The sequence below is a fragment of the Cyprinodon tularosa genome, unplaced genomic scaffold, assembly GCF_016077235.1.
Source record: "Cyprinodon tularosa strain WSP-4 unplaced genomic scaffold, ASM1607723v1 ctg16, whole genome shotgun sequence".
NCBI classification, from domain to species: Eukaryota; Metazoa; Chordata; class Actinopteri; order Cyprinodontiformes; family Cyprinodontidae; genus Cyprinodon; species Cyprinodon tularosa.
The window spans coordinates 2,080,445-2,094,344 of record NW_024038437.1 but is presented as its reverse complement, the minus strand read 5'-3'; the positions used below and the strand labels follow the sequence as shown (position 1 = coordinate 2,094,344).

Sequence of the window (13,900 nt, the reverse complement as noted above, 5' to 3'; positions counted from 1 at the left end):
TCTGTGTCCAACTGAAATACATAAATATAGTCTGAGTATACATTCATTAAACATGTCTTTAGCCTTTCTTTTTTCCCTGCTGATTATTTTAAATGGATCCTAACATTACTGTCTTTAAAGTAATGCTTCTAAGTTTCTTTTCAAGTAAAGTGTCTGACAAACAAAATTCTGACAATTGCCCTGATATTAAGAATAGAATAGAAAAGAGAAGAATACAAAAGAATAGAGAAGAGAAGAGAAGAATCCAACAGTTGTGAAATTAAGGTGTTTTCATTAGTAGGGAAAGATAAAAAAAAAATACAGTGCAGTTGTCAAAATGAACCAACTTGAATCAAATTAAATTAGAGGGATGGATTGAAACATACAAAATCTACATGCAAAAATTGTGTAGAAAAAAACAGCAATAGAAACAAAAATTGAAAGAAAACTGCAACCTATATGAAAGACGTACCGGTAAATAGAAAAAATGCAATCAACGGTAGATATTAAAGCACTTTTTAATTGGTGCATATATTGTTATGTGTTAAATAAAAGTATACAAAGATTTTTGAGAGTGACTGCAAAAGAATGAATCACAATTAGCATTTACATAATTCACAAAACATTTTTCAAACTCAAAACGATGCAAGCATCTTTGGAATTGAAAGGCATCGTCTTTACTTTATGATAGTGATTACTGAAGCTTCAGAAAGCAACTACCTTTTTTAAAAGGAATATTTCTTAATTGATTTTAAACAAAAAAGATCTATTCAAATATCTACTGTATTGCAAATCCAGTCCTGCACACTGAACCTCTATCATTTACAGTGTTTTTAAGGTTTCTGTTCCACTTATCTAATCCCCTTTTCTATCACCTGTCTCACCTCAGAATCCTGTCCCTCTTCATCTGTCTTTCTCCTCCTTATTTCTAACACTTTATCCTGTCCCTCTGTATCAGCTCCGTGACCATAACTGACACTGGCCTTCTTATAACAATAACAGCAGCAATTATAAACACTAGAGATTTCAGTGTAAGAAACCAAATATAATATAGAAATAACATAAGGTAAACCCTACATACACAAACATACTGACTGGATTACTCGACTTATATTTTTCTTGAACTGGCAAAGAAAATCGAAATGTAATGAAAAATAGGATTTATATTTATTTAAATATTAACTTTTTAACTTTTGATTGCAGACTTCTCTATGGAAGGTTTTCTTTTTCAATAAACAAATGTGTTATTTCCCCTGGTCAGTATGGATTTACTTTACCTAATAAGAGATTAATTACTTATACAGGCAGGGTATAACATTGGAATGTGATGATAGGGTCATCTAGGCCAGAGGCTCCCAACCTTTGCGCTCCTGACCCACAAAATGGTACCAATGTTGACTCATAGCCCAAGCTATTAGCTGAATATAGAAACATTTCAACAAATCCATTAACCAAAGGTTTATAAAAAATACAAACAGCCTCATTAACCAAGGTAGCTGTTTTCTGTTGATTTTTAAATTATGCTTTGTATCTTTTAGAAAAAAATTTTTGTTAATATTTTTTTTTTTTTCAACATCTGGTACCGGTTGTTCAAGTTGGATCACGACCCCAACTTTGGTAACCAATGAAATACGCAGTGCTAACATGCTGCTCGATCCGGTGTCCCTAGTCTGGCTGACTCTAGTCATTGTCACCTTGGCTCATTTTACACACTGGCTGCATTCTGCACAAACTTTACTCATTTACTCATCTCTTTTCTTTTTATCATCTTTGCTAATTAATCACACTCCTGGGTCTATCCTTTTCATATTAGGAGGGGTTATTTATGCCTGTAACATCTGTGGAGGGTGGCTGTGCTTTATGGGGTAGAAAACAACAACACTGCCACCACTGGCCGGTTCAACCTAGAACAGACAGCTGGCTGTTCCATCCTATGGCCACCCTGCCCCTGCCTACGGACGACTTATCTGACTGCAACAAACCAAGCTTCCTCGTTGTAATACAACTCATACTAGGAGTACAATACAACGGGAGAACATTTTAACAGAAAGGATACGCTAATGTTGTAAACTAAAAACGGAAGAAATTTTATGAGATGGCTACCCTGGATAGTCCTAGTGGAGTCAGCAGAAAGACAGGAACGGTCCTTTTTGAGTGGCATCAAAAAGAAAGATTTGACATCTACACCAATCTAGTGGCCCTGTTCACCAAGCTCATTTAAAACAACACTGCATGGCTCATATCAGTTAAATGTTTGGAGAAATAGGAGCAACATTGCAGTTCAGTACTGAGGCAGAAATCACGCCCTCTTGGATTTCTTATTGTCTTTTTTGTCATTAATTGTCATTCTCCACGGTGGAGTATTATTACTTAAACCTTTCTTTCTTTCACTGTTTCCAGGGATATATATATATATATATCATTTTGCTATTGGAAAAGAAAGGTTAGAAGAATCTAGCATGATATAAAAAAGCTGTGAAAAAGGCTTTAAAGGTCTAAGATCCTCTAAGATGACCAGTTTTGTGGTCCCCTTTGCTTCTTTCACTTCACTGACTTCATAGTTTTACCCATAAAAATCTGGTTCACTCTCATGTTCCCTCCCATCCTAATCCTAGCTTTGATTGCTCCTTTTCTGCTTCCATTTATACATGTTATCATAAATCACATTATGCTTGCAGCCTTTTGCTCCGCTCTCCTCTCATGTGACAAGTTATCACCCAGTAATTAAATACCCCATTCTTTTTTGTTCACTACAACCGTCTCACACATCTTCTTCAAAATAATTTTCCTCTACTTTCCATCTCCTTTCATTCCTAATATGATACACAGAACTTTTACAGAACAAAAAGAAAAAAAACTCATACAAAATGTACTTAAAAGCTTCGATTGTGTTTCATATCTTCAATGAAACTTCTAAAACATGTAAAATTCTGTGTAGAAAAGTTGTACATCTCTTTAAAGGATAATTTTAATGGAAGAAGATGATTGGTTGTAAACTGTCACAAGTTGGGAAATTGAGTCTTTTCTTGTAATAAAACACTGAAATGCGTTGCAGGTGTAAAATACTACAGCTCCTTGATGGTGCTCTTGAACATAACTCTCCAACAGCAGGTAGGAGGCACAAATCTAAATTGGATCATTAATGTTGAACATAAAACTCTTTTATCTCTTTCTCCTTGTCCTTAAAGAACACTGTTGATGTTGAGCTGAACTGTGCATGATTTGATGCCACTGATTAAAAGTGCCCATGAGAACCTGCGACTGCAGATTAAATGAAAGATGAAAGGGAGAGGTGTGTGTTCTCAGCATCTAATCAACTAAAACCTCTCTCCTCAGCAGTCCACAGTGTCCTTTGAGAAACTAGCAAGAAGGGAACCAAGGACAGTTGAGATGGTCATTAGTTACAGAGCTGACAGCGTGGTGACAGAGAGTTCTAACTGTTGCCCAGGCATCCTAATAAGCTTAGCAGGAGCTGAAAGGAGAGGATAATGAGCTGAAAATAAGAAAAAATACAGTAGACCATGCTATATTCATTTGCAAGGAAAAGTTCACCAATTCGGTCAATAAACACTCATCTGAGGCTTGATAAAGCAGCAGGTGTTCACAGATGTCCAGGCCAATTTTAAAAAAGAAATTGAAAAGTTTGAAACAATAGAAGAAAATGTTTTCGTCATTCAGGATTCCTCACTAGGGTCACATGGATGAAATACTTGATGTTGATGGGACAACAAATGGTAAATTGATATAAATCTGACCCTCATGAAGGAGTGACATGAGAAAGAGGATGTGGGCAAGAGGCTTTTAGGGAGTCTAGTTTATAGTTTGAGAGAGGTGGAAAAAGTACTAAAATATCATACTCAAGTAAAAGTACCAATACTTGGATGAAATATTACTCAAGTACAAGTAAAATTACCCATCAGAAAAAATACTCAAGTAAAAGTAATAAGTAGCTAATTTAAAATGTATTTTAAGTCAAAGTTACTTAGTTAAATAAAAAAATAAAAAAACGGAGCAGGGGATCTCTCCCAAAACATGCTTCCGCAGATTAGATGTGGAGTTATTGAATGCTGCCAGTTCAGTCACTTTTGGCAGACACATCTGGCATTGCATGATGATACTGTTGGCTCTCTTGAATTTAAATGAAAAGCAGTGGCCAAGGATTTTCGTCGTTTTGGGCAGCAGAATTCGATGTTTCAGCTAGCATTTCTAGTGAAACGTTCTCTGAACCGTCGTCGCTCTCCTGATCCACCTCCATCTCATTCCCAATCTCCTACAGAAAGACTTGGCGCCTGGTAGCCTAGATCTACATGCTGATCACGTCACTCACTGTAGTGCTTCCGGCCCCGATTTTTTGTCTTCCTTTCGGTTTTCCAAAGTTTTTTTTTTACTCGGTAACGGATGGGATTCGTAATGTAACGGATACAATACTTCACTCAAAACGTAATCAAGTAAAATTTAAAATTACCGATTTTAAAAACTACTTGAAAAATACAAAATACACAAAAAACCTACTCAATACAGTAACTTGAGTAAATGTATTTCGTTACTTTCCACCTCTGTAGTTTGACACAGCCTATGTTGGGGAAAGTTGCAAGAAAAATGCACTGTCAGATAATATAAAATTGGCTCCTATTCAAAATGCTTTGTGCTTTATAAAACTAACACTGCATGTCACCGAGAACACAGCATCCCTACCTTCAGCATGGGAAGATAGATGGAGCTAATAACCAAATAGTGCAGAGAAACCTGAAAGACCAGGGCTGGTAACATTTATACTCTAAAAAAGGCAGTTTTGAACTCAAACTAAAACAATTTAACTGTAAATGCAAAACTTTCATGGCCATTTAGTATAAATGAATTTTCAAAATCATTTAAAATGTGTTTTGTGGTTAGAGTAGAGCTACTTATTCCTATTTTTAGATATTAGCTCCCTTTTGAGATGTAATCAACCACTATAATGCTGCAATCAGTGGTTATCAGTCATATAAAATGGCTTCAGGCTGTTCTAGTAGGTTTCTTTTGGCTGATAATATGCAGCTTATCGCTGACAACAGCTGCATGTAAAACTATAAATTCTATTTACTATTTACCCACTTTATACTTTTCATCTGCTTTATTTACAATCTACCTACTTTTTTAAAAACTGTGTATTAAAGCTTTACTTTGAACAATTGTGGCATTTAAAGAGAATTCAGTCTACAGGATACAACCCTTTTTTTGGATTTGGTTAGTTTAAAATGAGTAAAACGCAGATCATTTTTGAACTATTCAATTTAGGACTACTAAAATTATAATCTGATTACACATCAGGTTATTTGAATCCAAGGGCAAAAGCAGAATTACCTTAGGGTAAGGGTTAAGATTCATCGGGTGATAAAAACTTACTGAGTGTACTGGGAGGTAGGAGGAAAAAATCTGAATCTATTGTGTGGGACTGATAGCCACTAATAACAGGCATTTAATTGGCTGATAACATCTGGAGCAGCTGGATATTAGACCGAGGTGGGAGATGTAGATTCAACAAGTCATCTCCATGCCATGTATTTGTTCTATGCAGCCACTGAACCAGGTGAGTCCAAGCTGCACAATTTCACTGGGCTTGGAATGGCTGGATAGAACAAACACATGACATAGAGATTACTTGATGGTTCCACATTTCCGATATGTGGTATTAGAGCAAAAAATCTAATATTTACAAAAAGGTGAAAGGAAAATTTTTATTGTTAATAAAAATGAGCAAAAGCACATGGTTTGTAACTAAATGACAGAGTATCCTCCACATTCTTATTTAATTCACTTCAGAAGATCTTTGCAAATTCTACGTTTTTGTCCAATATAACTACTGTAATAGACATAATGGACGACGCCTAAAGTACCACATGTGGTTCTGGAGCTGCATGTTCAGGGTCTGAACTTGCAAACGACTTATATAGAACTAGAGCTCTAAAGAAGCATTCTGACCAAAGGATATCCATGTGTTGGAATACCCGGTAAAGTTTCAATCTAAATCCAAATGAGATATATGGCAAGACCTCAAGATTTATGTCCACAGGTCTTATCCATCCGATATACTTGAGATTGGAATTTAATCGATGAGGAATGGGCAAACAATTTTGTCTGAAGTTGTGCAAAGCAGTAATAGACATGATAGTTCTGGCACAGCTCAGCAGGCTGAACACATATTACATTAAACTTTTCTGATTTATTTTGAAAATCTTTAAAACTGCAATCATGTCATTCTTGCCACTCTAGAATAATGCAGCAATTTCTATGAATCAATTTCAATTAATTCCACTAATACAAAATCATACATATTACTAAAGGCTTTATACTTTGTGATGAAGCCATTGAAACATGAATTAAATGCCTGGTTTTATTCATCAGCTACTAGTTGTCCATCAGGGTCAATGGGGACTCGTCCTTATCTCCAGCAGTCTATGCACAGAAATTTAGGGGAAATTTAGAGAGCAATCATGTTTTTGGACAGTAGGAGATACTTTTGTTTAACAGTTCAAGAGGAGGCCTTTTTTTGTTTTAATTATTATTAGATAATAGATAATTGATTTGTTTTAAGCAAATCACCTGGCATTACTCTGCAATGATGATCATGAGCTTTTTTGTACATTCTATTTGATTAAATATAATATATCCAGTGTCATTCTTTAACACACTTTATAGCCTTAATAAGGTATCCCAGTAGAAGGTTTTTCACTGCCCCTGTTTTTCACTTAGATTCTTACTATGTGAGAGACTTTATGCTATAAAGAATGGTGGGAAATTGTGTCATTTAAGAAAGATGTGAGTCAATCATTATATTCAATGTGATCACAATTTTGCATGGATATCATATAAGTAACAATTAACATAACATGGCTGATGACTGGAGTGTGTCAAATTACAAATTACTTCTGTTTATAATGGATGAATTAAAATGAGGTAAATTAATGGAATAGAAATTAAAATAGGTATATAACATCAAGTCAGAGAATTTCTAAATTTTGTAATTTATCTTGAACTGAGGTTTATTTATGATGTCTTCCTTTTGCTTTCTCCCAAGTTTAAGTGTACTTTCATCGCATGGGGAGTAATTAAGATACAGGTAGATTTTCAGATTGATCAGCTCAGAGTGGTGGTTAGAAATTCAAAAATGTCTGTGGTTTATTTCACGCTATGTGGGTGACAGAGACACTATCGTTAAATAACAGGAAGGCTACGGGAAATACAGAACAGGCTTCTCTGTTTCAACTTTCCATCTTTAAATGCATTGAAGTCTTGCATATCTATTGTGAAGAATGGAGCAAACCTGGCCTACAAGCATAGGTGACTGATGTGGCTATTTTACTTAACTATTAGGGTAGGTTTTTCCAAGAAAAGTAAAATCATCCTACTGTACAAGAGCAAAAAAAAAAAAAAAGCATTTTTTACTATTTATTTTGCCTTTTTTTCAACCCTGCTTATACTTTGCCTAAAAGCACACTCAGGTCCAAACCCCTTTATAAATACTAGGGGTGTAAATTATAATCGTTTTGTATCGATGCATCGATCCAACAGCCGACGATCTGATGCATCGATACGTCCGCAAGAGAATCGATTCATGTTTTTTTTTCCTCCGGTCTGTTTTTATCCATTTGCTCCTGGACGTAATTTTCCCTCCCGTGCTGCGGTGGTGCTAAACCTATGTTGCCCTCCTGGTTATACTCTTACAGCAGTGTGTTGCAGTAAGCTTTTTTAATTATGCTCAATATTGTCTAGATACGGCCGAGGCGGTATGGAAGTGGGGGCATTTTAGTCTGACGACGGAGGGACATGAGAGCCAAAAAGAGCGGAGATCCGGGTGTAAAAAGGGTCCCAGTGTTCTCGCACACCTTGCGCAAATTAATCGAATCGAATCGTATCGCGGTATATTCTTGAGTATCGAAAATAATCGAATCGTTGGGTCAGGAAATAGATACTGAATCGAATCGCCATGATGGATTTGATTTACACCCCTAGTAAATAAACAACTGTCTAGAGCCACAGGAATCTATCTTTTATTGTTGGTAAGCCAGATAAAATAAAATAAAAATCCTCTTAACCAGAAAAAAAATATTTTTCCAGATAAAAAAACAAAAAAACAGCCAGAGATAATTCATTTATTCAGTTTTTAATTAATCAAATAACATATTGTGGCTCCAAAGGGCTGCCAAACTAAAGATTTCAGCTTCGTAGGAAAATTTTTTAGCTACAACATGCATTTAGAGATTCAAAGTTTTTTTAATAGAGGATGTTTATTTTGATTTGGATACATACTCACTCTTTTTGTTTATGCTCAAACAGACATTTAAACTGAAAGCTTTTCAAAGAAACATCTGCAGAATTCCATATCCACTCATCTAAGTGGGTTTATCGGCAGTCAAGGCTGAACAGCTAAACTCTAATTGCTTGGTGTCGAACTGACTTTAGGGGAAACCAAATTACTAGCTGGATGAGTGCAAATGTAAAAGAAAAAAACAATATCAATATACTATAAAAGCAGCCTCCCAAATGTACAGTCTGAGACTATGCATATATTCTAGAAATAAAAAACTAACAAATGAATCATAAAGCTAACAAATCCAATTATTCTTCTTTTTTATTTGTATCAAAGCACTGTTGGAAATAAGCATCAACCAAACAAAACAGGGCACCCTGAGTATAAGTGTGAAATATGAATAAAGATTTCTTCAAAAATAATGACCACATTACATATATATATATATATATATATATATATATATATATATATATATATATATATATATATATATATATATATATATATATATATATATATATATATATATATATATATATATATATATATATATATATAATATATACAGAGAACTGAGCCAAATGTTACTACGTTTGTCCATCAATGGCTCCAAGATAGGAGCCAGTGGCTAGCATGGTGGCTCTTCGACATGTTGGGGCAAACATTACATAGCCGGCCCTGCGTCAATTCATATCTATGACTGAAGTGGATGTGCCCGGCAGCAGCTGTATCCTGCATAATTCATGATGTGTCAGAGTTCTCCACTAGCTGCTGCCTGTCTGTCAGCACTGTGTGTGCCCTGTCCCCCTCCTCCCTCTATTCCCACTGCATGGTAATGACAGGGCTGGGAAGTGCACACACTGTCACCAGAAGACCTAGGCAGAGCAAAATGAACAGCACAAATAGTAACAGAGAAACCAACCTGCTCAATTACACTAAGAGCATGTGCACAATTACACCTGAATGTGTGACAATCTAAAATCAGGAGGCAGGTTGATCATTTGTAAGAGTGTGTTTACACTCTAGGTATGTGTTTGCTGGTGTTTTAGTGTTACCGTTTGGCAGCTTATGACAAGCCGTCAGTCGGATGCAGGGGGTGGGGGGTCCCTGGGGAGGCCTCTAAAAGCTCACAGGATTCTGCGGGTAGGGAGTCCAAACCTAGTGAAAGCTTTTCCATGTTCATCCAGCTAACTCTGCTTCTCCTCCTCTGGCAGCCCCAGCTCCAACGGCCTCATTCCACATCCTCATTCTGGGAAAAACTCACTAACCTCTGCCACGTAACCAACCATCCCTCTTTCTGCCGATCCCATTTTACTGCTGCATCTGTCAGTTCTTCCACAATATCTTTATGCCATCCATTCCACCTCACCTCATTCTACCCATTTTCAAATCGCTACCTCGCTATCTAACCTTTCTTAAATTTTTCATCTGTCAGTTCCCTTATATCTCCATCTTTTCTCCCCAACTAGTGCTCTCTCCTCCCTCCCACCCCCCAACTCATCTACAACTAGAGCTGCACATCTAACAGCACACAGAGCCCACATACATTCCTGCTGCAGACACAATCCTCGCTGGGAGTTCCTGTCATGCTGAGGAGGCAGTAAGGAAAAACCTTTCTTTTAGAAAGAAAGACTGACGGAGTCCCCTAACACTGCCGGAGGCCTTAGGCTTGTAGTGTTGGGGTTCTGATGATGGTCTTGGGCTTAAATACGCAACGAAAGAACATCAGAATAGATGTTCTTTCATTTTGCGCTGAGACATGTGGAAGTGATTTTCGAAGAAGCAGAAAGACGCAGTCAGCAGCATATAGTAGCAAACATGTTGGAGTACAGTTCTGTGTTTTGGTGAATATTTATTAGCGTCAAATGCAAAGTGAAAAATACCTTAACTCCCAAATGCTGTTGCGTTGAATTTTTAACTAATAACAAATAATTTAAACAACATGAAAAGAGTAAAGAAATCATACGCATTAATTGAAACAAAATCTAAAACATAAATTTCTTTTTTATTTGAAAATTGCAGTTTCTCTCCATCTCAAGTATAATTTTCTCGATTAAGTAAATGAACCCAACTTATTTAATCAGGTCAAGCTAATCTGTATTGCAACACACAGAGCCCCTTTTTTCATTTCTCTCTCTGGTGTGCATACGTAGTATGAAACAAAACCTGATAAATGTAACACTATGCCTCACAGAGTACTGTGGCCTGGATTCAGTGTTTGGGGTTAACCTGACAAACTGTCAACAGCCTTTAGACAAAAATAACCTTGCTTTTATCAGTTCAAAAAATGTTATGCTATGATACTATTACTCTTTAGGCCAGTGTTCTGAACAGTAAACGCTCTTCAGCTCTACTCAGCTTCTGCCATTTTTCAGAAGTGACAGATTTTTGTAGCTTCTCTTTGATAGCTTTGCTTTTCATGATCATATTCTGACGCATTAAATGCTCTCTAGGTTTTTCCTATCAAGCTATTAGCCCATTCTGGTAATAAAGACCTTTGACCATCCATTTGACATAGATTTTTAAGATATATTGATTTTTACCTACCAGTACAATATTCCAATTTCATTGTTAAATAAAAGCCATCTGTTTGGCTCCTCTATATTAATACAAAACGTTGATTCAGTTTCTCACTATTATTATTTTGATCATGCTGCCTTTAAAACAATCATTCAAACACATAGAACCAGCCTTATTCGTGTTTTGACTATCAAGTCTATTGGTTTACTATTACTGGGCTACTTTTGCATAGCAAGGACATTAAAGTCGTAGGGAAATGGCTGTTCCAACCGTTGAATTTCCGAATTCTCCCAAGTGGAGCCCAACTTTACAAGAGTGAATGAAGTGAATGTGATTGGTCGTTTATCAAAGGGGAGGGATTGTTGTGGCGGAAGGTTTGCAATCAAGTTTGGTTGTGGCCGTATGTCAAAAGCATCTTGCTAACCAGTTAGCAACTTAGTGCTAGTAGGTTCCCAATGTGAAATTTCATTGGGACCAAGTAGCACTAAATTGGTGACTTAGAAACGACACCGTCAAGGAACGCTATGGACAGCAGAAACATGCAAGAGAAGGAGAGTTTTGTGTCGGAGGTCGTGGATGAGTCTCCTCCGTCATATGTTTTTTATTTAGAGGAGGAAAGTGGGGACGAAGTTGTTGTGGAAGAGGACGCCAGAGCAGCAGAAGCTTGGTTTGGTGTAGAAGGCTTAAAGCCGTCCATGTTTCAGCCCTTGCCTCGCAACGTTGCCAGTTCTGTTAGCTCTACGCCTGCCGAAGACACAGACGTCCATCCCCGCGAACACTGGGACGGAACTCAATGGAAAAGTAAATTATCATATTTCTTATTTCAACTGTTGCATATATTAGCTGCGACATACAGTATGAATCAAGATACTACGACATAAAGAATTTGATTGAAAGATGGCCGTTGATATATGATTGGCCGAATTTAGGTTGCAAACTGAGGTATAACTAACTGGCCTGCATAAAATAACGGGGGGGAAACATATTTTAAGACAGGATTTTTTTTTATTAGAAATTTTCTAACTTTTGGGGCAACATAGTCTGAAAAACAGTACATTTATATACCTGCAATTAAACCAGAGGGACTGAATGGTAACAAGTATCTTAAGCCAGAACAACACAAAAAACCAACAGCCCAGTCCCCCCCTTCAGAGTGTGTTGTATCGGTTGCCAAATAAAGAGAGACAAGAATGAAGCACAGCTAAATATATGATGAGTAAAGATGATTCAGCAGCAGTAACTTGTATATAATAGATTTTTTTATGATTCCCAGGCTTCTTAGGTATTGTTAAGGCTGTTTCTGGTCAACTTCTCTTACTGGCTTTCATATTTGCGGGCTGCTGTGCTTTTGCCAACATTAAATACCAAATCTAACGCTCTCTGAGAGGAAACTCTGGGAGTTCTGAAATGACTGGCTTAGGAATCAGGAAGTAAAAATGGACTACACACTTCAACGAAGTAGTTTCATACCAGATCTCTAGGTTTCAAAGAAAACATGACAAACATGTAGTTGATTAGGAGGTCTTCTTGTTTATAGGGAATGCTACTGGGTAAAAAAAACAGAATGGTCAAAAAAATATATGACACACATATACACACACTTTCTTTCTGCCCTCCCTCATTATCTTAGATCAGCGCTATAAGAAAATTAATTCACTTTAAGATGGCTTGTAAAAAGAAAGCCTTCTAAAAAACTTCTTAATCAATACCGGAACCAATGAAAAGGGTTCAGTTTGCTGCATTCAGACACAGAATGACTCTTATTAAAGCGCCATGGCTTTTCATTAGCCTGGCCACTTGTCTTCCGAAGGACACTCCATTAAAGATTGAAACGGATTTCACAAAAGCTGTTGATGTGTTGTTGCGGTAGATTAGAAAAACACTGAGCACTTCACGGCTACAAAGTTTAAAATATGTTCTATTTACTTGAGACAGTGTGGAAAAAGAGTCAATATACAGATCCTTGGGAGATTAATCGTGCAACTGATTTTTCTTGCAATTCAACATAATTAAAACTGCAAAACACAGTGTATTAAATAGATATTTTTGTTGAGCTAAATCCATGAAGCACACATGTTAAAAGTGGAATCATAAAAGCTCCAGTGGTATGAATATTTGTGCAATGTCCTGTACGTACACTTTTAATTAGCTAAGACGTATTGCACAAGAAATATAATATTTAGGATATAGAAAGAATGTTACACTGATTAATATAGATTCCAATGAGATGATGCCCATTCTGCTCCAGGTGAGGTGCAAATCCTCTACAAGCCCTTTGGACAAGGTGCAGACTCATTACTCAGAAGGCAGCACAAACCTACTAAGTCCAAAGCACTCATCAATCCACACAGCCACTGAGTCCAGCAGATACAATGATTGTGCTCAGCATTTACGAATCATACGCTTGTGTCACAGGCGTGATAACAGAAAGCTCCATAAGAAAAGAGTAATCTATCATTCTGAACCAGATCCCAGATATGCCAAGACAAATACAGGAACAGCCCTTATTACCTAAAACCAAGTTTGCATTGTGTCTCCGTCTTGTTTTTCAACCCCCCACCCACTCTTTCCTGGACATTCAGTCATAAATCTTTGTCTACACTTTAGGGGAGAAGAAATGAAACACAGGAGCTAAGCTGAAATAAAAACCTACCTGTTTCACACCTCTCCCCCGTAAATCCTTGCTGGCAAACGCAGTTGTTAGGTGAAACGCAGGACCCTCCATTCTGGCAAAGCCCGTCACACATTGCTGGAGACGCACCAGAGGAGAAGAGCCATTACTCTCAAAGATTAATGAGCATTAACTGTGTAATTAGACCAGCACCACAAGTAGTATTTGCATACAGAATAAGAGCTAATTCTGTGATATGATTCATTACAGCCTTTCATAACATCGCTTCACGCGATTAATGCATCTCGCAGAGGTTAATTTTAAAGTGTTGATTATTCCTGCCAAGACTTTTGGTTAATATGTCCCCGAAACACAGAGAGGTCATTGATATTGATGGGGGGGGGTTGGAGATAATGGTAATACACAATGCTTTTTCAGGGAACAATATGAAAAACAAATAGATTTTGCTACTACATATAAGAAACAGAGAAAAATAA

The 13,900-nt window shown here is 36.9% G+C and overlaps 1 protein-coding gene across 2 annotated transcripts in view; it reads right to left on the bottom strand.

Moving 5' to 3' along the window:
- Window positions 1-13,900, bottom strand: part of LOC119780396 (protein kinase C-binding protein NELL2-like) — a 142,532-nt gene that overhangs the window by 32,968 nt on the left and 95,664 nt on the right. The window contains exon 15 of one of the 2 annotated variants that reach the window (XM_038280430.1): window positions 13,446-13,541. The exons of the other annotated variant lie outside the window; for it this stretch is intronic. Within the exon in view, the coding sequence (XP_038136358.1) occupies window positions 13,446-13,541 (96 nt within the window). The remainder of the gene's footprint in view (window positions 1-13,445; window positions 13,542-13,900) is intronic. 2 annotated transcript variants of the gene reach the window in all.